General features: G+C 39.1%; 1 protein-coding gene across 1 annotated transcript in view; it reads right to left on the bottom strand.

The window, feature by feature from the left end:
- INTS7 (integrator complex subunit 7) overlaps positions 1-26,144 on the bottom strand; it is a 214,713-nt gene that overhangs the window by 100,114 nt on the left and 88,455 nt on the right. The window contains exon 14 of the mRNA XM_053712433.1: positions 7,332-7,526. Coding sequence (XP_053568408.1) covers positions 7,332-7,526 — 195 coding nt within the window. The remainder of the gene's footprint in view (positions 1-7,331; positions 7,527-26,144) is intronic.

The following is a 26,144-nucleotide window of genomic DNA, read 5'->3' as shown; positions in this document are numbered from 1 at the left end:
TATGTATTTGAAAGAGTGGACTGCGGTCAGTGGGCAATTTGATTTTGTTCTGATGCATAGATGCGAATTTTGTAGTTTGTGTAATTTAGGTCCCGTTCCAAAGATCATTGTGACAGTTTTGTCAGTGTTTAGGAAGAGTTTGTTTTTTGAGATCCACTTTTCTACCTCTGTGAACTGGTCTTGGAGCACTGCTTCAAGCTGCGGCAGATAGGAATTGTTTGCATAGATTACTGTGTCATCTGCGTACATGTGTACAGTTGAGGATTTGCAGACATTAGGCAGATCATTTATAAATAATGTCAATAGTAGGGGGCCGAGAATGGAGCCTTGGGGAACACCACACGTGACTGGGAGAGGGAAGGAGTCGCTGTCAGAAAACAGAATTTATGCTTACCTGATAAATTTCTTTCTCTTACGGTGTATCCAGTCCACGGATTCATCCTTACTTGTGGGATATTCTCAATCCCTACAGGAAGTGGCAAAGAGAGCACACAGCAGAGCTGTCCATATAGCTCCCCTCAGGCTCCGCCCCCCCAGTAATTCGACCGACGGTTAGGAGAAAAAGGAGAACCATAGTGTGCAGTGGTGACTGTAGTTTTACAAAAAATAAATTTGAACCTGACTTAATTGCCAGGGCGGGCCAAGGACTGGATACACCGTAAGAGAAAGAAATTTATCAGGTAAGCATAAATTCTGTTTTCTCTTACATTGGTGTATCCAGTCCACGGATTCATCCTTACTTGTGGGAACCAATACCAAAGCTTTAGGACACGGATGAAGGGAGGGAATAAGTCAGGTAACCTAAACGGAAGGCACCACTACTTGCAAAACCTATCTCCCAAAAAAATAGCCTCCGAAGAAGCAAAAGTATCGAATTTGTAAAATTTGGCAAAAGTATGCAGTGAAGACCAAGTCGCTGCTTTACAAATCTGTTCAACAGAAGCCTCATTCTTGAAAGCCCATGTGGAAGCCACAGCTCTGGTGGAAAGAGCTGTAATTCGTTCAGGAGGCTGCTGTCCAGCAGTCTCATAAGTCAATCGGATAATGCTTTTCAGCCAAAAGGAAAGAGGAAGCGATAGCTTTTTGACCTCTCCTCTTACCAGAATAGACAACAAACAAGGATGACGTGTGTCTGAAATCTTTAGTTGCTTTTAAATAGAATTTTAAAGCACGAACCACATCAAGATTGTTTAACAGCCGTTCCTTCTTAGAAACTGAATTAGGACACCGAGAAGGAACAATGATTTCCTGGTTAATATTCTTATTAGAAACCCCTTTCGGAAGGAAACCAGGTTTTGTACGCAAAACAACCTTATCTGCATGAAACACCAGATAGGGTGAATTACACTGCAAAGCAGAGAATTCTGTAACTCTTCGAGCAGAAGAAATAGTTACCAAAAACAAAACTTTCCAAGATAATCACTTAATATCTATGGAATGTAAAGGTTCAAACGGAACCCCTTGAAGGACTGAAAGAACTAAATTTAGACTCCATGGAGGTGCCACAGGTTTATAGACAGGCTTGATTCTGACTAAAGCCTATGCAAACGCTTGAACGTCTGGTACTTCCGCCAGACGCCTGTGTAACAGAATAGACAGAGCAGATATCTGTCCCTTTAAGGAACTAGCTGACAATCCTTTCTCCAATCCTTCTTGGAGAAATGACAAAATCCTAGGAATCCTAATCTTACTCCACGAGTAACCCTTGGATTCACACCAACAAAGATATTTCCGCCATATCTTATGGTAAATTTTCCTGGTGACAGGCTTTCTAGCCTGGATCAAAGTATCTATAACTGATCCAGAGAACCCACGCTTAGATAGAATTAAGCGTTCAATCTCCAAGCAGTCAGTTGCAGAGAACTAGATTTGGATGCTTGAATGGACCTTGAATTAGAAGATCCTGCCTCGATGGCAGTGTCCATGGTGGAACAGATGACATGTCCACTAGGTCTGCATACCAAGTCCTGCGTGGCCACGCAGGCGCTATCAAAATTACCGAAGCCTTCTCCTGTTTGATTCTGGCTACCAGATGAGGGAGAAGGGGAAACGGTGGAAAAACATAAGCCAGATTGAAGGACCACGGCGCTACTAGAGCATCTATCAATGCCGCCTTGGGGTCCCTGGACCTGGATCCGTAAAGAGAAAGTTTGGAGTTCTGACGGGACGCCATCAGATCCAACTCTGGAATACCCCATAGCTGGGTAAGTTGAGCAAAAACCTCCGGAAGGAGTTCCCACTCCCCCGGGTGAAATGTCTGACGACTCAGAAAATCCGCCTCCCAGTTGTCTATTCCTGGGATGTGAATTGCAGATAGATGGCAGGAGTGATCTTCCGCCCATTTGATGATCTTGGATACTTCCTTCATCGCTAGGGAACTCTTTGTTCCTCCCTGATGATTGATGTACGCTACAGTCGTGATGTTGTCCGACTGAAACCTGATGAACCTGGCCTCCTCTAGTTGAGGCCATGCCTGGAGCGTGTTGAATATCGCTCTCAGTTCCAAAATGTTTATCGGGAGAAGAGATTCTTCCCGAGACCATAGGCCCTGAGCTTTCAGGGAGTCCCAGACCACACCCCAGCCTAACAGACTGGAATCGGTCGTGACAATGATCCACTCTGGTCTGCGGAAGCACATTCCCTGAGACAGGTGATCCTGAGACAACCACCAGAGAAGATAATCTCTGTTTTTTTGGTCCATTTGTATCTAAGGAGACAATCTGCATAATCCCCATTCCACAGATTGAGCATGCACAGCTGCAGTGGTCTGAGATGAATTCTGGCAAAGGGAACAACGTCCATTGCCGCAACCATTAACCCGATTACCTCTATGCACTGAGCCACAGAAGGCCGAGGAACAGAATAAAAAACTCGGCAAGTAGTTAAAAGTTTTAACTTCCTGACCTCCGTCAGAAATATTTTCATTTCTACCGAGTCTATTAGCGTTCCCAGGAAGGGAACCCTTGTGAGCGGGGACAGAGAACTTTTTCGATGTTCACCTTCCACCCATGAGAATAGAAAGGCCAGAACTATTTCTGTATGAGCCTTGGCTCTTTGAAAAGACAACGCCTGAATTAATATGTCGTCCAGATAAGGTGCTACTGCAATGCCCCGCGGTCTTAGTACCGCCTGAATGGACCCTAGCACCTTTGTGAAAATTCTTGTCCAGAAAGGCGAACCTTAGGAACTGATGGTGATCTTCGTGGATAGGAATATGTAGGTACGCATCCTTTAAATCCACGGTAGTCATATATTGATATATATTGATCTTCCTGGATCAATGGTAAGATTGTCCAAATGGTTTCCATTTTGAATGATGGAGCTCTGAGGAATTTGTTTAGAATTTTTAAATCCAGGATTGGCCTGAAAGTTCCTTCCTTTTTGGGAACTACAAACAGGTTTGAGTAAAAACCCAGTCCTTGCTCTGCAGTTGGAACTGGGTGTATCACTCCCATCTTTAGAAGATCTTCTATACAGCGTAAGAACGCCTGTTTCTTTGTCTGGTCTGAAGACAAACAAGAAATGTGGAACCTTCCCCTTGGGGAGAGTCTTTGAATTCTAGAAGATACCCTTGAGCAACAATTTCTAATGCCCAGGGATCTGGAACATCTCTTGCCCAAGCCTGAGCAAAGAGAGAAAGTCTGCCCCCTACTAGATTCGGTCCCGGTGCGGGGGCTACCCTTTCATGCTGTCTTGGTAGCAGCAGCAGGCTTCTTGGCCTGTTTACCCTTGTTCCAGCCCTGCAAAGGCTTTCATGTTGCTTTGGGCTGGGAAACGTTACCCTCTTGCTTTGCGGTTGCAGAGGTTGAAGCAGGTCTGCTCCTGAAGTTGCGAAAGGAGCGCAAATTAGCCTTGTTTTAAGCTTTAAAAGGTCTATCTTGTGGAAGGGCATGGCCCTTTCCCCCAGTGATATCTGAAATAATTTCTTTCAACTCTGGCCCGAATAGGGTCTTCCACTTGAAAGGAATATTAAGTAATTTTGTTTTGGACGACACGTCAGCCGACCATGATTTGAGCCAGAGCGCTCTTCGCGCCACAATGGCAAAACCAGAATTTTTCGCCGCTAATTTAGTTAATTGTAAAGCTGCATCTGTAATGAAATAATTAACCAGCTTTAGAGCATGAATTCTATCCATGACTTCGTCATATGAAGTCTCCCTCTGGAGCGACTCCTCCAGCGCCTCAACCAAAATGCCGCTGCAGTAGTTACAGGAATAATGCAGGCAATTGGTTGAAGGAGGATACCTTGTTGAACAAATATTTTCTTTAGTAACCCTTCTAATTTGTTATCCATAGGATCTTTGAAAACACAACTGTCTTCTATTGGTATAGTTCTGCGCTTAGCTAGTGTTGAAACTGCTCCCTCTACCTTAGGGACCGCCTGACACGCGTCCCGCCTGGGGTCAGTTATGGGGAACATTTTCTTAAAGATGGGGGGGGAACAAAAGGTACGCCTGGTCTCTCCCACTCCCTAGTCACAATATCCGCCACCCTCTTAGGGATCGGAAACGCATCAGTGTATACAGGGACTTCTAAAAACTTGTCCATTTTACACAATTTTTCTGGGACCACCATAGCGTCACAATCATCCAGCGTAGCTAAAACCTCCTTAAGCAGTACGCGGAGGTGTTCCAGCTTAAATTTAAACGCTAAGAAATCTGATTCTGCCCGCTGAGAAATTTTACCTGCGTCACAAATTTCTCCCTCAGACAGTACATCCCTCACCGCCACGTCAGAGGGTTGTGAGGGTACAACAGATAAATTATCCAAAACTTCTGATTGCTCATCCTCTGTTCTTAAAACTGAGCTATCACGCTTTTTAGGAAAAACAGGCAGTTTGGATAGAAATGCTGCAAGGGAATTATCCATGACTGCTGCTAATTGTTGCAATGTAATAGGGGCCAATGCGCTAGAGGTACTAGGCATCGCTTGCGCGGGCGTAACTGGTGTCGACACATGGGGAGAGGAAGGAGGGCTATCCTCATTACCTTCCGTTAAAGAATCATCTTGGGCCACATTTTTAATTGTCACTGCATGGTCTTTAAAATGTTTGGATATGTTAGCACACTTTAAACACAAATGTAAAGGGGGGACCGCCATGGCTTTTAAACACATAGAACAAGGTCTATCTGTAGGCTCAGACATGTTAAACAGACTTAGACAGCACTCAAATACAGTAAAATACAATTTTTGAAAAAACAGTACTGTGCCTTTAAATAATAAAAAGCACATACTTTTTTACTAAACCTCCAAAAATCATCCAATCTTTATGAAATTTTCACCATATGATCCTAATTCTTTGAAATGATTGCACAGTAAATTTCAAGTCAATTAACCCCCTACTGCCCAAACCGGAGCAAATTAACCATGCCACAGCCTTTGCTGTGGTCCTACCTTCCTTGGGGATTAGTTTTGATAGAAAATAAGCCTCTCTGAAGTCCTCAAGTAATCTTTGGACCCTTCACATGTATCTTCATGAAGCTGTTTGTAAAATCAACTGCGCAACTGAGGCGCGGAATTCAGGCCCCCTCCATCTTCCCTCAGGAGTTTGTGGGGCCTTCCCAAGCCAAAATAGGTGTCTAACTATATGCCATGCGGAATAAAACCCCAAAAAGTGTTTTAAATGCAATATAAAACTTGTATAATGTCAGATTATCTTAAAAAAGAATTGATTGCCCCTTAACAGTGTCCACCAGTGTATTGAGCCCTTTCAATAAGCCTTCTTCTATACCAAGTCTCAGAATATGGCTTACCTTCCCCGCATGGGGATTCTGTCAGTCTTCCAGCATTACTAAGTCTTGACTAGAAAATATTGACTGAACATACCTTATAGCAGATAAGCCTGCAAACTGTTCCCCCCAACTGAAGTTCTCTGGTACTCAACAGTCCTGCGTGGGAACAGCAATGGATTTTAGTTACAAGGTGCTAAAATCATATTCCTCTCAGCAGAAATCTTCATCATTTTCTGCCTCAGAGTAAATAGTACAAACCGGCACTATTTTAAAATAACAAACTTTTGATTGAAGAAATAAAAAACTACAAACTAACACCACATTCCCTTTACACTCCCGTGGAGATGCTACTTGTTAGAGCGGCAAAGAGAATGACTGGGGGGGCGGAGCCTGAGGGGAGCTATATGGACAGCTCTGCTGTGTGCTCTCTTTGCCCCTTCCTGTAGGGATTGAGAATATCCCACAAGTAAGGATGAATCCGTGGATTGGATACACCAATGTAAGAGAAATGGAGACATATTGTGATTGATCCAATACATATGATCAAAACCAGGTTAACGGACGATCAGCAATACCTGAGTTTTTTTAGTTAGAACAGTAGTATGTCGTGGTCTACTGTGTCAAAGGCCTTTGCAAAATCAAGGAAAATGGCTCCAGTTAGGTCTCCTTGTTCCATGCCAGTTTGGATGTCGTTGCAAACTTTTAGGAGCCCAGTTGTAGTGGAGTGATTTGGGCGAAAACCTGATTGATCATGGGTCAGATAGTTAGATTGTTGGTAATACTCAAATAATTGCATATGGACGCATTTTTCTAAGATTTTTGACAATACTGGGAGCAATGATATAGGGCAATAGTTAGAAACCAAGGTTAACTCCCCACTTTTATGGATAGGCACTACTCTTGCAGTCTTCCAAAGTTTGGGTATGTATCCAGACACCAAGGATTCGTTAATTAGGGTTGTATTACTGCAAGTCATCAAGTAAGCTGCCATATAATTTTGTCCATCACAATCACATACTAATAAAAATATTCAACACCCAGTGCATATAAAGGTCCACTGAAATATAAGGCAGTGATATACATAATAAATGCAGAGTGTAACGCACATTTAATGCACTTTCAACTAATAATGTATAATAAGCTCAAGTTCATAGCATTATCCACTTTCTCAAAGTACAGTAGGAAGAATGATTGACAAATGATATATGGTGTTTACAGGCCACTGAGGTCCAAACTCAACCTATTATTGCCCTTGCAGGTCAGGTGGCGAGATCAATCACCCTGATATTCCCTTACATGCCCTGCTCTAGCACAATTGGTTGCGGCGGACCAGGGGTGGCATCGCACAAGAAACCTATTGTGCAATGTTCAATTTTGCAGAGCGATGTAACTTTGCAAGTCGCGATTACAGTCAGACAGGTTCACTACTTGCAAATTTGTCAGCCTGCAGGTATGGTAAATTTCACCCTTGGTATAGGTAAGAAAATAAGGTAACCAAGTCAGTCACTTTAATGGGCAGACCAAGCAAAAGTAAACTAAGCTAAAATCTGACTAGTAATATGGAACAAATTACAATATATTGCTTAAACAACACTGTACCTGGGTGGATATGCGACCACATCTCTGAAGGTCATTCCCTGAGGTCATAGCAATCGTGGAAGCAATGGCAGGTGGGGGGCTGGTTTTTAAACTGTTACATGTGCAAATAAGTTGGGAAAACGCTTGCAGAAGGTCTATTCGTAGCTTTACAAATTCGCACTGAAAACTCAGAGGATTCATCGGTGTGCTAGCGGCCTGTAAACGGTAAAAAATAATTAGCAATGAAACCAAAATACAGATAGAAAAGACAAAAAAAAACACTTATATTATTTTTTTTAGTACTTCAATTAACTTGTAAACTAAACATATAATTGAGCAGTACTGCAAGTAAGTTTTACTAAATTGTTATTTCATCATTAAAAAAGGAACCAAAAGCTGAACTCCTAACTGCTTTTTGATCAAATAATGCCAATTAAATACACCATTTGTATACCTACATACACACACACACACACACACACAAACACATATTTTATATATATATATATATATATATATATATATATATATATATAGATATAGATATAGATATAGATATATAGAGAGAGAGAGAGAGAGAGAGAGAGAGAGAGAGAGAGAGAGTAAGTAATTTTGTTGAGCATACACTTAAAGGGATAGTACACCCGGCAGAACTTATACTCAGAATAAGATGCGTCTGCACCATCTCCCATGTTAAACACCTCTAACGATATGGAGTAATCGTCCACAGCACATACGTTTTTCAGCTGTACACATGGCCGCCAAACTCTTCCCCCTCTTCCTTCGTCCCCCATCTCTATAGAACTCAATGATCGTTCTTGTTCTTGCTAATGCACAAGCAGAAATTTGAACTGCTGCTGGGAATCACCGTGACCGTGGGTAAAGAATCCGACCAAGGATTCTATTCTGATTGGCTGTTTATTTTAAAAAGAAAAGTATTACGTTACGTTGGGTGGAGTTTGGCGGCCATATCTACAACTGAAAAACGTATGTGCTGTGGACGATTACTCCATATCGTTAGAGGTATTTAACATGGGAGATGGTGCAGGCGCATCTTATTCTAAATATCTAAATGATGGTATTAAGTTCTTCCGGTTGTTGATTGTCCATTTAACATTGGAATTTTTAAAGACACGTTGCATAAAATTACCTATGTATTTAGTTTTTTATAATATTTTTTATTGAGTAAATAAGACACACAAACAAAATAAAGCGTGAATACTAAAAGATCTTTAGGGTGTAAAAAGTGGTGAAGAATGAAAACCGTAGCATTGATTAAAAAGGTATAGGAAACACTTTGCAATTGTAATATTAAATGCTTCGTTATGTGGAAGAAAATAGATTTTGCTATCTACTTTCATTATTCAATTTGCCCACTTCACAAGTCTAACCATGCAAAATTCTCCACATTCATTGTATAAAGTCAGTTAAGTACAGTTAAAAGTACAGAAATGTTGCTAACAAAATGACGTGCACTCAAGTAACAGCACTGAATTCTAAATACATTTCATGCACCTCCCTCTAATAATTATTGGCACTGCCATTTTGTAACCTAGGCTTCTCTGCAAGTAATTGGAGAAAGCACTGAATGCTAGATTTCAACATGTCAGCACCCATGACTAGAGGCTGGGCCTTAATACTATGCTTAGAAAATGTAATCAGTGTTTAAAGTCCCTTTAAAAACAATTGGAGTACATGAGGTGTTGACATATTTAGAAAGTTATCGCATGCACTTGGCTTATTTATTTACTGCAAGACTGCACAAACGTCTTGTACAGTAATTACAAATATATGTCATACCCCTTTAATGTAAACAAATAACATGTTTTTTGGGGGGGGAAGCAGTTTTTTTTTTTTTTTTTTTTTTACTACTTAGACAAAGTGAAAACATTCTGTGATTTTGACCTGTGACCTTAGCTTGTTCTGCATGTAAATATTTTTCTGTAATATTACAAAACTGGTAGGGTCAGTCTGTTGTTAGTTTCTGGCTAAATCTGGCTTCCTGGAAAAAGGAAAATGTGAACCAGCATCTTTACATTGCGGTCTATGGGGACTGTGTTATCACTCAAAATCTATATGTATATACACATATTAACACATAAATCTATATGTATATACACATATTAACACATAAATCTATATGTATATACACATATTAACACATAAATCTATATGTATATACACATATTAACACATAAATCTATATGTATATACACATATTAACACATAAATCTATATGTATATACACATATTAACACATAAATCTATATGTATATAAACATATTAACATCAGGAAAAAAAGAGTACTGGATGCTCCGGTAAAATTTAACAAATTTATTGATACTTCATTAAAACAACAAAATCATGGAGAAGCAGATAGACACGATTGCAGGCGCAGCACCAGGGCTTACGCGTTTCGGCTGTGAAGCCTTAATCATAGCATGCAGGTGCTGGGCCTGACAGGTGCACTTAACACCTTAGGTTGATTCTCATTGGTTAAAAGAAAATTTAAAAGAAAGACAACCCGCCCGCTTGGAAGTGTCATAGACTGAATATAGTGTTAGAAAAGCAAATAACAATATCACAACTGGCATATATACAATGAATAATTGCAAAAAACCCTATATATGCAAAAAACAATTCAAATGATATTTAAAGCATAAACTAAGATAAGATGATTTGAGGACAAAACACAATGTATATGAAATAGGGGAAAAATGAGACAAAGGTACTGAAAATACAAGAGAGTGGTATGCTATAGATATCCACAAATACTATAATGCTAAACAAATGTCAGTACCTACTAAATCTGTGAGTATGACTTGCAATAAAATAATCATCAAAGGAATCGGAACTGCTTGTGCGAGCATACACGAAGTGTACATCATGATATATAATATGGAATGTATATTCGCAAATCGAAACAATAGATAAAGTTCAAAAAACTAACTGAATAGTAAACTAGATATATCATCTGTATCTAACCTGATATAGTGTGATGAAAAAAGAAGAAAGAGGTATGAAAAAATTGCGAGCAAAAAGGCCATCTAAGAGTGAGGCAATCAAACCCAGGGGAGATAACAAAGAACTGGAATTATTCCCAGTAATTTATTAAATCATACCTGGAGTTAAGTCCTTTAGGTATTCTGGTGTCAAGTTTAAACATCCAGAATGCCTCTCGTTTGGCCAGTAATTTGCTGAGGTTACCACCTCTACTAGGCAGGACAACTTTTTCAATGATGCACCATTTCAATGATCTAAGATTATTGCCATGTTTACCATAGAAATGGAGTACCAACGGAGTAGTGGCTTTTCCTATGTTAAAAGATGACAAATGTTCCCTAAATCTGGAGTTCATGTCCCTAGAGGTGAGTCCTACATACTGCAGATGGCATTCGGTGCAAGAAATGAGATATATGACATTGCTAGCTGTACAATTGAGACAAGTTTTGATGTCAAATGTTTGGCCAGTAGTATAAGACGTAAAATTATTGGTGACCTGAACAAAGTCACAGGGTTTACAACGTCTGCTGCCACACTTAAACATCCCACAGTGTCTCAACCAAGAGCTTTGGTTAGTCTCAATCTTTTTAAGTTCTGTAGGTGCTAGGATGCCCCCTAGTGTGTTACTTTTTCTATAGGAACATTTGAGCCCCTTCTCAACTGTAGTCACTAGTTTGTCATCTGCAGCCAGTAAGGCGAAGTGTTTTTTAACTATGCTGCATACTTTGTTGTACTCTGTGCTGAACTGTGTGACGAAGTACACTCCTTGGGACGATTCTGACCTGTCACACTTTGGTTTATCTTGTAAGAGTGTCTTCCTATCTATATGTTCAAGGGACCTTTTGGCCCTTGTAACATCGTGTGAAGGATACCCTCTTTCTCGAAGTCTTACTGACAGAGAATCAGCTTCTTTGTCATAGGTAGCTCTGTCAGAACAATTTCTCTTTAATCTGGTAAATTGTCCCTTGGCAACAGCGAATCTCATTTGTATGGGATGACTGCTGTTGCCATGCAACAGGGTATTCCCAGATATGGGTTTACGATACACACTCATGGAGACACCACTGTCCTGGGCACCTGTGAGAGTGAGATCCAAAAAGTTAATGTGCGTGTTATGTACCTCATAGGTGAATTTTAGATTCAAATCGTTAGAATTCAGAAATTCCAAAAAGAGTGGCACATCTGACTGACTGCCTGACCATACCAAGAGGAGGTCATCGATGTACCTCCTGTAAAATTTGATGTCCTGTTTGAAGGGATTCCCATCTCCAAAGATGTGGCACAGCTCCCACCAACCTAGGTAGAGGTTGGCGTACGAGGGAGCAAACTTGGCTCCCATGGCCGTGCCACATCTCTGGAGATAGAACTCTCCCTCGAACCTGAAAAAATTGTGTGTAAGAAGGAACTCAATTACAGTGATGACAAAATTTTGGAACTCTGGGGAAAAGTCGCTGTGATTTTGGAGGAAGGAGGAAATTGCTTGCAGGCCTTGCGTATGAGGTATAGATGAATAAAGGGCTACTGCATCTATGGTCAACCATGCGTATTCATCCTTCCATTGAAACGTCTCCAGAATATTGATTATATGCTTTGTGTCACGAACATATGACACTAGGGATAGTACCATAGGTTGTAAAATCGAATCGACCCACTGTGAGAGGTGCTCCAAAAGGGAGTCGATCCCACTCACAATGGGTCTGCCTTGTACTTGTGTAATGCTTTTGTGTACTTTTGGGAAATGATGGAAACAGGGGATCCTTGGAAATTGTACATCTAAATATTTAACAGTCTTATCATCCAGGAAACCCTGTTCCCTACCATCATCCAAAATGTGTTTCAATTGTGATTTAAAGATGTTAGTAGGATCCCTGTGGAGTTTTTCATAGTCGTCTGTATTATGAAGCTGACGTTTAGCCTCAGCAATATAATCACTCCTGTTCATGTCAGTTGTGATATTGTTATTTGCTTTTCTAACACTATATTCAGTCTATGACACTTCCAAGCGGGCGGGTTGTCTTTTAAATTTTCTTTTAACCAATGAGAATCAACCTAAGGTGTTAAGTGCACCTGTCAGGCCCAGCACCTGCATGCTATGATTAAGGCTTCACAGCCGAAACGCGTAAGCCCTGGTGCTGCGCCTGCAATCGTGTCTATCTGCTTCTCCATGATTTTTTTGTTTTAATGAAGTATCAATAAATTTGTTAAATTTTACCGGAGCATCCAGTACTCTTTTTTCCTGATGTTCATTTCTCCAGACTCACTGGTTTGCTGCCGCTCCTGAGTTCCTCCAGTCCCTCTTTGCAACTGCCCTACCCCCCTCCTCTAAGTTGCCGCTGTTGCAGATTTACCCGCTGCACATCATCGGATTTCCTATCCCTCCTATATACTCACACGGAGGTGGATACAGAGGTGAATGCCGACCTAGATGCTGCTATTCCTCGGAAGTTTACACAGACTCGGAACCAGCTATCGAATGCACAGCGACTTCAACACATACCGTTTAGCACGAGTCAGCCGACAGCAGTTCGTTTTTTGAGAGCTGAGGAACCACCAGTTTGAGGTGAGTCTGGCATATGACATGACATGCCAGTGTTCCCATTGTCTCCTACTATATCTGCACATTTACTTAACGCTGATACCTGCCTACATGCGAGTGTGTATCTAAAGTGACTTTATCCATTTGTTGTTTGGGGTTTTTGGGCAGTTGCATTGTGCAACGATTATTGCTGTATATACTACGTTAGTGTGACTCCCCTGACTGTTATCTTCCTCTGCTCATATTGTGTTCTCTCAGGTACTACTGGAGGTACCTTTAGGATACAGCAGGTGAAGTTTTCTCACACTTGGGACTTTCTGAGAACTCTATCACTTTAAAAACATGGAGAACCAACTGTCTAATACTAGTCAAGCAAATATAAACAGGGATTTCTTCTCACTAATGCCTGCAACAGCCAGGAGTAATCATCAGTCTGATTACGAACAGATCTTTTCAGACAGCAAGGAAGTTCTTTCACTCAGTTCTCTTTTTGAATTAATGGAATCCTTACTCCTAAAAGAGTGCAAAGTACAATGGGATGTATGGGCCTTCGATAAATATATGCAAGAAGGTATGATACCCAGAGGACTGAGAGTCTATAAATTTCCTTCCTTTGATGTGGATACCAGCGACAAAGAATTCGTAAAAGATTGGAATGAGGTTCTCTCCGAATGCTCTTCCCGACTGATGATGATGCTAAGGAGCTATAAATCTAAACAACTCGACACTATCAAAAAAGAGATCATGGACTTACAAGTGGAAATGGACAAACGTATTTCAGATCCTCAGTTTGCTAAATTTGACTCTATTCTCAGGGGCATGGTAGCAAGAGGCAAGAGCTTAATAATGGAAAATAAGCACTCCAAATTTTTAAGAGATCGCTCTGATTATCAGAGTGACTCTGTATACATTTGGAATCGTAAGCAAAGGGGAGAGTACAGACGAAATCAATTCCCCTCAGGCACACGGAGGGGCAACAGAGGACGTAGAAGACATAGATCTAATTCCAGAAATGTCTCTTTTTCAAGTAGCGATAATGATGGCTCCTCAGATGAGGGTAATAAACTCTCTACGTCTGCTGCTGCCCCTCCCACGACTAGCGATATTCCTATTGCTCAAAATATGCCCTCTATCCCTACAGGCATACTCAAGAACAAACAGACATATACCCCAGCCCCTGAAAATGTACCCATAGTGAGACATAAAGAGCAACACTCACAAGAATACACTAATAATCGATATACCACAACAAATATGCCCAACGTTCCCCCTACTACAGTTACACCAAGTACCAGTCTAGCCTCCAATGATCTGGAACAGGTTTTTCCACAGGCCCTAGATCAAACACACAATGGAGGATCGACCAAAGTCGGTCAAGCCAGATACCCACGCAGGGGGAACAAGCCACTGAGCAAATACAAATGATTACAAATGTCATTAATCTTTCATCTGTGAATTTGACATCACAACAACATTCTGTTTTAGCTTTAGGCTTAGGCTTCTCACCTACGAGCAATTTTAATCTTTTTCAAACACTTACAGATGTAAATCGTCTCATAAGAAACCTGACCCTGAAAAAACATTTTTTCAGTACACATACTGTGTCAGTTGAACGAGCTACATCTATACCATTCATGACTAATAACATCAGTGATTTTGCAGAAATGTGTGACGTAGTTGCCCTTCAAACCCTAGCAACTGAGTCTAGCACAGATACAGATTTCACCAACAGAGGTACCACACTCATGGAGAAATCCAATTTCTATCCTATTATGAGTAGAGGCCAAATTTTAGAAACTTACCAACAGAGAGTTGAGATGGACTTAATTAAGCTTCAAAAAGAAACCAAGAAAGTTAAACAAAATCTTACACTTAAACAGAAAAATGCCCTAGCTGAACTTAGGGGTAACAATCAGATTGTCATACGCCCCGCCGATAAAGGCGGGGCAGTAGTCGTAATGAACAGGAGTGATTATATTGCTGAGGCTAAACGTCAGCTTCATAATACAGACGACTATGAAAAACTCCACAGGGATCCTACTAACATCTTTAAATTACAATTGAAACACATTTTGGATGATGGTAGGGAACAGGGTTTCCTGGATGATAAGACTGTTAAATATTTAGATGTACAATTTCCAAGGATCCCCTGTTTCCATCATTTCCCAAAAGTACACAAAAGCATTACACAAGTACAAGGCAGACCCATTGTGAGTGGGATCGACTCCCTTTTGGAGCACCTCTCACAGTGGGTCGATTCGATTTTACAACCTATGGTACTATCCCTAGTGTCATATGTTCGTGACACAAAGCATATAATCAATATTCTGGAGACGTTTCAATGGAAGGATGAATACGCATGGTTGACCATAGATGCAGTAGCCCTTTATTCATCTATACCTCATACGCAAGGCCTGCAAGCAATTTCCTCCTTCCTCCAAAATCACAGCGACTTTTCCCCAGAGTTCCAAAATTTTGTCATCACTGTAATTGAGTTCCTTCTTACACACAATTTTTTCAGGTTCGAGGGAGAGTTCTATCTCCAGAGATGTGGCACGGCCATGGGAGCCAAGTTTGCTCCCTCGTACGCCAACCTCTACCTAGGTTGGTGGGAGCTGTGCCACATCTTTGGAGATGGGAATCCCTTCAAACAGGACATCAAATTTTACAGGAGGTACATCGATGACCTCCTCTTGGTATGGTCAGGCAGTCAGTCAGATGTGCCACTCTTTTTGGAATTTCTGAATTCTAACGATTTGAATCTAAAATTCACCTATGAGGTACATAACACGCACATTAACTTTTTGGATCTCACTCTCACAGGTGCCCAGGACAGTGGTGTCTCCATGAGTGTGTATCGTAAACCCATATCTGGGAATACCCTGTTGCATGGCAACAGCAGTCATCCCATACAAATGAGATTCGCTGTTGCCAAGGGACAATTTACCAGATTAAAGAGAAATTGTTCTGACAGAGCTACCTATGACAAAGAAGCTGATTCTCTGTCAGTAAGACTTCGAGAAAGAGGGTATCCTTCACACGATGTTACAAGGGCCAAAAGGTCCCTTGAACATATAGATAGGAAGACACTCTTACAAGATAAACCAAAGTGTGACAGGTCAGAATCGTCCCAAGGAGTGTACTTCGTCACACAGTTCAGCACAGAGTACAACAAAGTATGCAGCATAGTTAAAAAACACTTCGCCTTACTGGCTGCAGATGACAAACTAGTGACTACAGTTGAGAAGGGGCTCAAATGTTCCTATAGAAAAAGTAACACACTAGGGGGCATCCTAGCACCTACAGAACTTAAAAAGATTGAGACTAACCAAAGCTCTTGGTTGAGACACTGTGGGATGTTTAAGTGTGGCAGCAGACGTTGTAAACCCTGTGACTTTGTTCAGGTCACCAATAATTTTACGTCTTATACTACTGGCCAAACATTTGACATCAAAACTTGTCTCAATTGTACAGCTAGCAATGTCATATATCTCATTTCTTGCACCGAATGCCATCTGCAGTATGTAGGACTCACCTCTAGGGACATGAACTCCAGATTTAGGGAACATTTGTCATCTTTTAACATAGGAAAAGCCACTACTCCGTTGGTACTCCATTTCTATGGTAAACATGGCAATAATCTTAGATCATTGAAATGGTGCATCATTGAAAAAGTTGTCCTGCCTAGTAGAGGTGGTAACCTCAGCAAATTACTGGCCAAACGAGAGGCATTCTGGATGTTTAAACTTGACACCAGAATACCTAAAGGACTTAACTCCAGGTATGATTTAATAAATTACTGGGAATAATTCCAGTTCTTTGTTATCTCCCCTGGGTTTGATTGCCTCACTCTTAGATGGCCTTTTTGCTCGCAATTTTTTCATACCTCTTTCTTCTTTTTTCATCACACTATATCAGGTTAGATACAGATGATATATCTAGTTTACTATTCAGTTAGTTTTTTGAACTTTATCTATTGTTTCGATTTGCGAATATACATTCCATATTATATATCATGATGTACACTTCGTGTATGCTCGCACAAGCAGTTCCGATTCCTTTGATGATTATTTTATTGCAAGTCATACTCACAGATTTAGTAGGTACTGACATTTGTTTAGCATTATAGTATTTGTGGATATCTATAGCATACCACTCTCTTGTATTTTCAGTACCTTTGTCTCATTTTTCCCCTATTTCATATACATTCAGTGTTTTGTCCTCAAATCATCTTATCTTAGTTTATGCTTTAAATATCATTTGAATTGTTTTTTGCATATATAGGGTTTTTTGCAATTATTCATTGTATATATGCCAGTTGTGATATTGTTATTTGCTTTTCTAACACTATATTCAGTCTATGACACTTCCAAGCGGGCGGGTTGTCTTTCTTTTAAATTTTCTTTTAACCAATGAGAATCAACCTAAGGTGTTAAGTGCACCTGTCAGGCCCAGCACCTGCATGCTATGATTAAGGCTTCACAGCCGAAACGCGTAAGCCCTGGTGCTGCGCCTGCAATCGTGTCTATCTGCTTCTCCATGATTTTGTTGTTTTAATGAAGTATCAATAAATTTGTTAAATTTTACCGGAGCATCCAGTACTCTTTTTTCCTGATGTTCATTTCTCCAGACTCACTGGTTTGCTGCCGCTCCTGAGTTCCTCCAGACCCTCTTTGCAACTGCCCTACCCCCCTCCTCTAAGTTGCTGCTCTTGCAGATTTACCCGCTGCACATCATCGGATTTCCTATCCCTCCTATATACTCACACGGAGGTGGATACAGAGGTGAATGCCGACCTAGATGCTGCTATTCCTCGGAAGTTTACACAGACTCGGAACCAGCTATCGACTGCACAGCGACTTCAACACATACCGTTTAGCACGAGTCAGCCGACAGCAGTTCGTTTTTTGAGAGCTGAGGAACCACCAGTTTGAGGTGAGTCTGGCATATGACATGCCAGTGTTCCCATTGTCTCCTACGATATCTGCACATTTACTTAACGCTGATACCTGCCTACATGCGAGTGTGTATGTAAAGTGACTTTATCCATTTGTTGTTTGGGGTTTTTGGGCAGTTGCATTGTGCAACGATTATTGCTGTATATACTACGTTAGTGTGACTCACCTGACTGTTATCTTCCTCTGCTCATATTGTATAAACATATTAACACATAAATCTATATGTATATACACATATTAACACATAAATCTATATGTATATACACATATTAACACATAAATATATATGTATATACACTTATTAACACATAAATCTATATGTATATACACATATTAACACATAAATCTATATGTATATACACTTATTAACACATAAATCTATATGTATATACACTTATTAACACATAAATCTATATGTATATACACATATTAACACATAAATCTATATGTATATAAACATATTAACACATAAATCTATATGTATATACACATATTAACACATAAATCTATATGTATATACACATATTAACACATAAATCTATATGTATATAAACATATTAACACTTAAATCTATATGTATATACACATATTAACACATAAATCTATATGTATATACACATATTAACACATAAATCTATATGTATATACACATATTAACACATAAATCTATATGTATATAAACATATTAACACATAAATCTATATGTATATACACATATTAACACATAAATCTATATGTATATACACATATTAACACATAAATCTATATGTATATAAACATATTAACACATAAATCTATATGTATATACACATATTAACACATAAATCTATATGTATATAAACATATTAACACATAAATCTATATGTATATACACTTAACACATAAATCTATATGTATATACACTTATTAACACATAAATCTATATGTATATACACTTATTAACACATAAATCTATATGTATATACACTTATTAACACATAAATCTATATGTATATACACTTATTAACACATAAATCTATATGTATATACACATATTAACACATAAATCTATATGTATATACACATATTAACACATAAAGATATGTATATACATATATTAAAAGATAAATATATATGTATATACACTTATTAACACAAATATATATGTATATACAGGGGGTGCAGAGATCGCAATTGCTACTTGCTTACAATAAAAAAACGTTGACCTGCCACTGCCTGCACTGATATCATGTGAGTGTGACGTGATGCTTCACTAGTGTCTCTGACTACAGGGGTTTGTCTTTGTTTTACCCATTGGTGTTTATGTGTGTGTGTGTATGTATGTGACTGTGAGTGTATGTTTGTGGAACCAGCAAATTACAGACCTTGTTACTACAGCATGGGGTGGTTAACAGTGTCAGTCTATACAGTACCACTATATACAGTACGGGGGGGCTGGACCATGTCACAGACTACTGTGGTCACTTTATAAAGTACTGGGTCGGGTAGGGTCAGGCCAGCCATCTCACTGACAGATTACAGACTGTGTCACTGACTCACTATATACAGTACTGGTGGGTTAAACAGTGTCACTATATACAGCAATAGGGGGTCAGACCATCTCACAGACTGTGGGCACAAAGTACATCCTTTTGCAGACATGTAATATGATTCACATTTTTTTCTGTGTTAACTGTAAAAAAAAAAAAAAAAAAAAAAAAAAAAAGATATGTATCATATTCACTTTTTTTTTTTTGGGGGGGGGGGCCCTTCTTAGATTCTTGCACCTGGGCCCTGTGGTTTCTAGTTACGCCTCTGTGTATATACACATATTAACACATAAATATATATGTATATACACACATTAACACATAAATATATATGTAAATACACATATTAACACATAAATACATATGTATATACACATATTAACACATAAATATATATGTATATACACACATTAACACATAAATATATATGTAAATACACATATTAACACATAAATACATATGTATATACACATATTAACACATAAATATATATGTATATACACACATTAACACATACATATATATGTAAATACACTTATTAACACATAAATATATATGTAAATACACACATTAACACAAATATATATGTATATACATATATAAACACAAATATATATGCATATACACATATTAACATAAATATATATGTATATAAATATATTAACAGATAAATATATATGTATATACACATATTAACATAAATATATATGTATATACACTTATTAACACATAAATATATATGTAAATACACTTATTAACACAAATATATATGTATATACATATATAAACACAAATATATATATACATATACACGTATTAACACATAAATATATATGTATATAATATATTAACAGATAAATATATATGCATATACACATATTAACACAAATATATATATGCATATACACATATTAACACATAAATATATATGTATATAATATATTAACAGATAAATATATATGTATATACACATATTAACACAAATATATATATATATATATATATAAGCATTAACATATATATTTACATTTTGCTGCGCGACTTACCTCCTTCACTGTGCTAGGTTCTCTGACATGTCTCACGGCATGAGAACGAGGCTCCTATTGGAGCCTATGGAAGCACACTCTCGCGAGCGCAATGCTTCCCTGCAAGATCGCGATCGCATTGCGCTCAACTTATAATACCAGTGCATATATGCGTGTGCTGGTATTACTAAGAGGAATGCAAATATCGAGCTCGCGTAAGCGATATTTTGTGCTCCACTTGTAATCTGGCCATTAATTTAGCCATGTTTGGCTTAATAAACATTTAAAAGTTTGGTATATTTTACCTATTTGAAAAAACTAAATATTAATATATAGACAAAGTGAAAACCTGACCTGCGACCTCAGCTCATTCTGCACATAAATATTTTTCTGTAATATTACAAAACTAGTAGGGTCAGTCTGTTGTTTCTGGCTAAATCTGGCTTCCTGGAAAAAGGAAACAATGTGATCCAGCACCTATTGTGCAGTGTTGCATTGTACTTGTATTTATATTTACGAGAAGTTATTTTAATTAAAGGGACATAAAACCCAAATTGTAAGCTGCATGATACTTTACCCTTCATATCTGAAAATAATTTTGAAAAGAATAATGCGGCTTTATCTTGTCAAAGGAATATATCAGTTGTCTAACAGAGTGCTGGAAGCGATCACAAATGCTTCCAGCAGCTCTGAGGGTATTGCAGTGATGCCTCAATATGGAGGCATCCTGCAATACCACTTTACAAGCCCCCGATGCAGAGAGAGCCACTCTGTGGCCCTCTCTGCACCGGTAGCGATAGTGCCGGGTGTGAGGGTGCGCGCGCGCGTGCACGATGCCCACGCGCACGATGTGCGTGTGTGCACGTGAGCATGCACCCATTAGCCACACTGACACCAATGAATGATGCAGAAAGGGGGAAAAAAAGGGATTTAAAAAAAAAAAAAAAAAAATATAAAAGGATCTGGGAGGGGGTGGGGGTATTGTGGGGGGCTGCTACACTACAGAAATAGTTTTTTAAGTAAAAATAAAATAAAAATACTTTTTGGGGTTTTTTTGGGGCCAAACTGGGTACTGGCAGACAGCTGCCAGTACCCAAGATGGTGGTAATTAGGTAGGGGAGAGGGTTAGAGAGCTGGAGGGGGGATCAGGGAGGTTGGGGCTAAGGCAGGGGTCCATTACAGCTAAAATACTTTATTATTTTTATTTAAAAAAAAAAAACCTCTTTTATTTAGTACTGGCAGACTTTCTGCCAGTACTTAAGATGGCGGGAACAATTGTGGGGTGGGGGAGGGAAGAGAGCTGTTTGGGAGGGATCAGGGGGTGGGATGTGTCAGGTGGGAGGCTGATCTCTAAAATTAACCCTGCAAGCTCCCTACAAGCTACCTAATTTAACCCCTTCACTGCTGGGCATAATTAACGCGTGGTGCGCAGCAGCATTTAGCGGCCTTCTAATTACCAAAAAGTAACGCCAAAGCCATATAAGTCTGCTATTTCTGAACAAAGGGGATCCCAGAGAAGCTTTTACAACAATTTCTGCCATAATTGCACAAGCTGTTTGTAAATAATTTCAGTGAGAAAACTAAAATTGTGAAAAATGTTAAGTTTTTTTTTTTTTATTTGCTCGCATTTGGCAGTGAAATGGTGGCATAAAATATACCAAAATGGGCCTAGATCAATACTTAGGGTTGTCTACTACACTACACTAAAGCTAAAATTAACCCTACAAGCTCCCTACAAGCTCCCTAATTAACCCCTTCACTCCTGGGCATAAAACACGTGTGGTGCGCAGCGGCATTTAGCGGCCTTCTAATTACCAAAAAGCAACCCAAAAGCCATATAAGTCTGCTATTTCTGAAAAAAGGGGATCCCAGAGAAGCATTTACAACCATTTGTGCCATAATTGTAGAAGCTGTTTGTAAATAATTTCAGTGGGAAACCTAAAGTTTGTGACAAATTTTGTGAAAAAGTGAACTTTTTTTTTTTTTTATCGCATTTGGCGGTGAAATGGTGGCATGAAATATACCAAAATGGGCCTAGATCAATACTTTGGGTTGTCTTCTAAAAAAATATATATACATGTCAAGGGATATTCAGGTATTTCTGACAGATATCAGGGTTCCAATGTAACTAGCGCTAATTTTGAAAAAAAGTGGTTTGGAAATAGCGAAGTGCTACTTGTATTTATTGCCCCATAAATTGCAAAAAAAGCAAAGAACATGAAACATAGGGTATTTCTAAACTCAGGACAAAATTTAGAAACTATTTAGCATGGGTGTTTTTTGGTGATTGTAGATGTGTAACATATTTTGGGGGTCAAAGTTAGAAAAAGTGTGTTTTTTTCCATTTTTTCCTCATATTTTATAATTTTTTTTACAGTAAATTATAAGATATGATGAAAATAATGGTATCTTTAGAAAGTCCATTTAATGGCGAGAAAAACAGTATATAATATGTGTGGGTACAGTAAATGAGTAAGAGGGAAATTACAGCTAAACACAAACACTGCAGAAATGTAAAAATAGCCATTGTCATTAAGGGTAAGAAAATTGAAAAATGGTCCGGTCATTAAGGGGTTAAAGGGGCACTGAACCCAAATTTTTTCTTCCGTGATTCAGATAGAGCATGAATTTTTAAGCAACTTTCTAATTTACTCCTATTATCAAATTTTATTCATTCTCTTGGTATCTTTATTTGAAATGCAAGAATGTAAGTTTAGATGCCGGCCCATTTTTGGTGAACAACCTGGGTGATTGGTGGATAAATTCATCCACCAATAAAAAAGTGCCATCTAGAGTTCTGACCCAAAAAAAAAAGCTTAGATGCCTTCTTTTTCAAATAAAGATAGCAAAAGAATGAAGAAAAATTGATAATAGGAGTAAATTAGAAAGTTGCTTAAAATTGCATGCTCTATCTGAATCACGAAAGAAAAAATTTGGGTTGAGTGTCCTTTTAAGGTTGATGTTAGACATGAACAGACCCTCCTGAAACAAAGGAGTAATGGATACTACTTTGATGGACTGTACCCTGAGAAACTGAAAGAGAAACCGAAGTCATGTTCCTCGGCTGGAACTGGAACTATCGCTCCCAGAGAGAAGGTCCTAAACTCAGTTCAAGAATGCCTCTCATCATACCTGGGCTACAGATACTCTAGAAAGAAGAAATCTGCCCCTGGGAGGAAATCTTAGATTGCTACCCCCAGACCAGGACTGGTTAAGATTTTAATAAAAAGACTGGACTGTCCCCCAGAAAGAGGGGAAGGAAGACTTTCCATCAGTCTATTCCACCTGACGTGTGGTAGAAAAGACCCTTTTCCACCCGTAAAGTCAGAAGTTAAATCTGCCAGACCAGGTCCAAACAAGGTCTCACCCTTGTGAGGAAGCGTCAGAAACTAGGACTTGGAGGAAACATTGATTGTATTCCAAATACGGCCACGGTTATCACATGTCTTGGATAAAATGGATATAGCGCCTGCAGCAATATAACACCTAAGCTGAGCCACTAAGCCACAGCAAGACTTGTGGCTGATCAAAATTCAGCCACAACGCCCAGCGGCCTAGCATAGCAAGTCAGATTAGACAAAGCATTGCTTTAGATGATCAAATAAACCTCCAGCTTCTTAGCCATGGATCCGTAAAAGAACAGCTATCCTCTATAGAGCTCAGAGTTCAACGAGCCATAGTAGAAATACTCCCTTCTACTGAAGGCACCATGCATTTTAATTGAGTCAGCGACAGGAAAACAAACTTTGAAGGACGGGAGACAGGTATCCCTAGCATCTCCTATTCCTGTGAAAATTTCCATAGCAAGAAACACTTCCTCATAGGAAGGACCATCAAAGAAAAGATAACGTTAACAAAACTTCCAAGAGTTGACAACAACAGGGGTATCAGTGTCATCCAAGTAGCTAAAAACCTCCAATAACAGTACACGAGGTGTTCAAGCATACATCTGAGAAGACCACTTCAGCATCAGATGAAGGAATTATACTGTCCGAATCTGAGATTCCACCCTCAGAAGCTACTGGCAAAACCTCCTCACCAGTTTAGGAGAGAGAGCAACCTGTGTAGCAGCAGTTGGAACAGAAACCTTACTATAAGAAAAGGAAAAGCAGATAATGCCAAAATACCTCAAAAGATATCTAGGCAGCCAATTCTGCAGGCAAATAACTCCTCCGGGAGATTGTGAGGAACTGCAGGGCACTGCATGTGACGCTATAAAGGCTAGGGACATTTGAGGAGAAGCTGTGGCAATGATTAAACAGCGACATCCTGAGAGACATGAGACTATCAAAAAACTAATTTGCTTAAATCTTTAAACAAAATACTTAATGAGAACTGTCACTTTCAGAATTTCTAGATTAGCCTTAAAACATAAATACATAAATATATAGGAACAGACCCTGTTCCAATCCTATATTCCCAAATCTTTCTAGCTAAAGAAGGATTTAATTTGGACTAGAAAGAAAAACGGTATAACAACTTTAGCAAATTCTATGACAAGTAGCGGATTCCTATGGATTAGAATCATTGACACTACTGTCCGAATTTGCTTCTAACAGTAAACAGTTACTAAAAACGGAACATCGTCCCTAACAGTACAGTCTAAAAATACACTTCAACTGAAAACAAGACCGCTGCTCCGATCTCAGACAGAGAAGGAGCCGGTCACGTGAGCGTTCAGGAGCAGTCAAAAATGGCACTGCTACGATCTTTCAAACTAATAAGGAGGCGGAGCCATACTGAGGAGAAAACAGTGCGCAATTAATAATGGCACGCTAAAAAATTTGAGGTTGCCAATCCAAAGTGCTGAAGCGTTATAGGTAAAACACCAAATAGCTTCCTGCAAACACTGTGAAAAACAAGTCAGTATACCTGTAGGACAGGCTAGAACTAAGTAACAATATCGCCCGGCGATAAAAATCTTTAGCAAAAATCAGGAACCCAGTTCAGGGCAGTTTAACATAAGTCCTTAAAATGATGACCAAACCTGGCATGTATATTACATAAAGTGACAAACACTTAAAAACTTCAAATAAGCCCTCTCACAGGCTCCTATGAAGCAACAAATAAAATATTAGCCTCACGCAACTAGTTAACCCCTTCATCATTAATAAGGGGAAGCAGCCTCTCTCATAATCACATTAAGAGCTTGCACACTGCCGTAAGAAATATCCTAACTAGGATATAAATATGTCCAAATAATAGATTTTCAGGAACCCTTTAAAGTGCAAGCCTCCCACCCTGGAAGACAAACAGCACTTACTGGCATCTAGCCGTCCGGCAGGAGGACAGCCTACACAGTGTGAGAGACCTGTAGAAAAAAAGAAAGATCAGAGCAAACCTATTCTGGCTTTCTGTACTAGGGCAGCAAATATGTTAGCAAAACGCAGCAAGGCCCACCTCACAAGTTCCTAACTGCTTTAAAGCCACCACTGCCCTACTGAAGAGACTAACGTGGAGTACGGCTAGACCCAATCTTGAGAGTAAGTTCAGAGTAAACCAAAATAATAAAATCTTGATTGAAGTGAAATATATCCAATCTTCTTCAGACACCAAAACTTCACCTCCTCCTTGCACCGAAGGCAAAGAGAATGACTGTGGTTTGTGGGAAGGGAAGTGAAACAGTTTATCTGTGGTGCTCTTTGCCTCATCCTGCTGGCCAGGAGTGATATTCCCAACAGTAATTGATAATGCTGTGGACTCACCATATCTTAGGAAAGAAAATGTTAAATTTTTATAGCACAAATTATCATGAAATATATTTAGGTTAAATTATGCAATTT

The sequence above is a fragment of the Bombina bombina genome, chromosome 4 (genome assembly GCF_027579735.1).
Source record: "Bombina bombina isolate aBomBom1 chromosome 4, aBomBom1.pri, whole genome shotgun sequence".
NCBI classification, from domain to species: domain Eukaryota; kingdom Metazoa; phylum Chordata; class Amphibia; order Anura; family Bombinatoridae; genus Bombina; species Bombina bombina.
The sequence above is the reverse complement of the archived record's forward strand: the minus strand, read 5'-3'. Positions and strand labels throughout refer to the sequence as shown.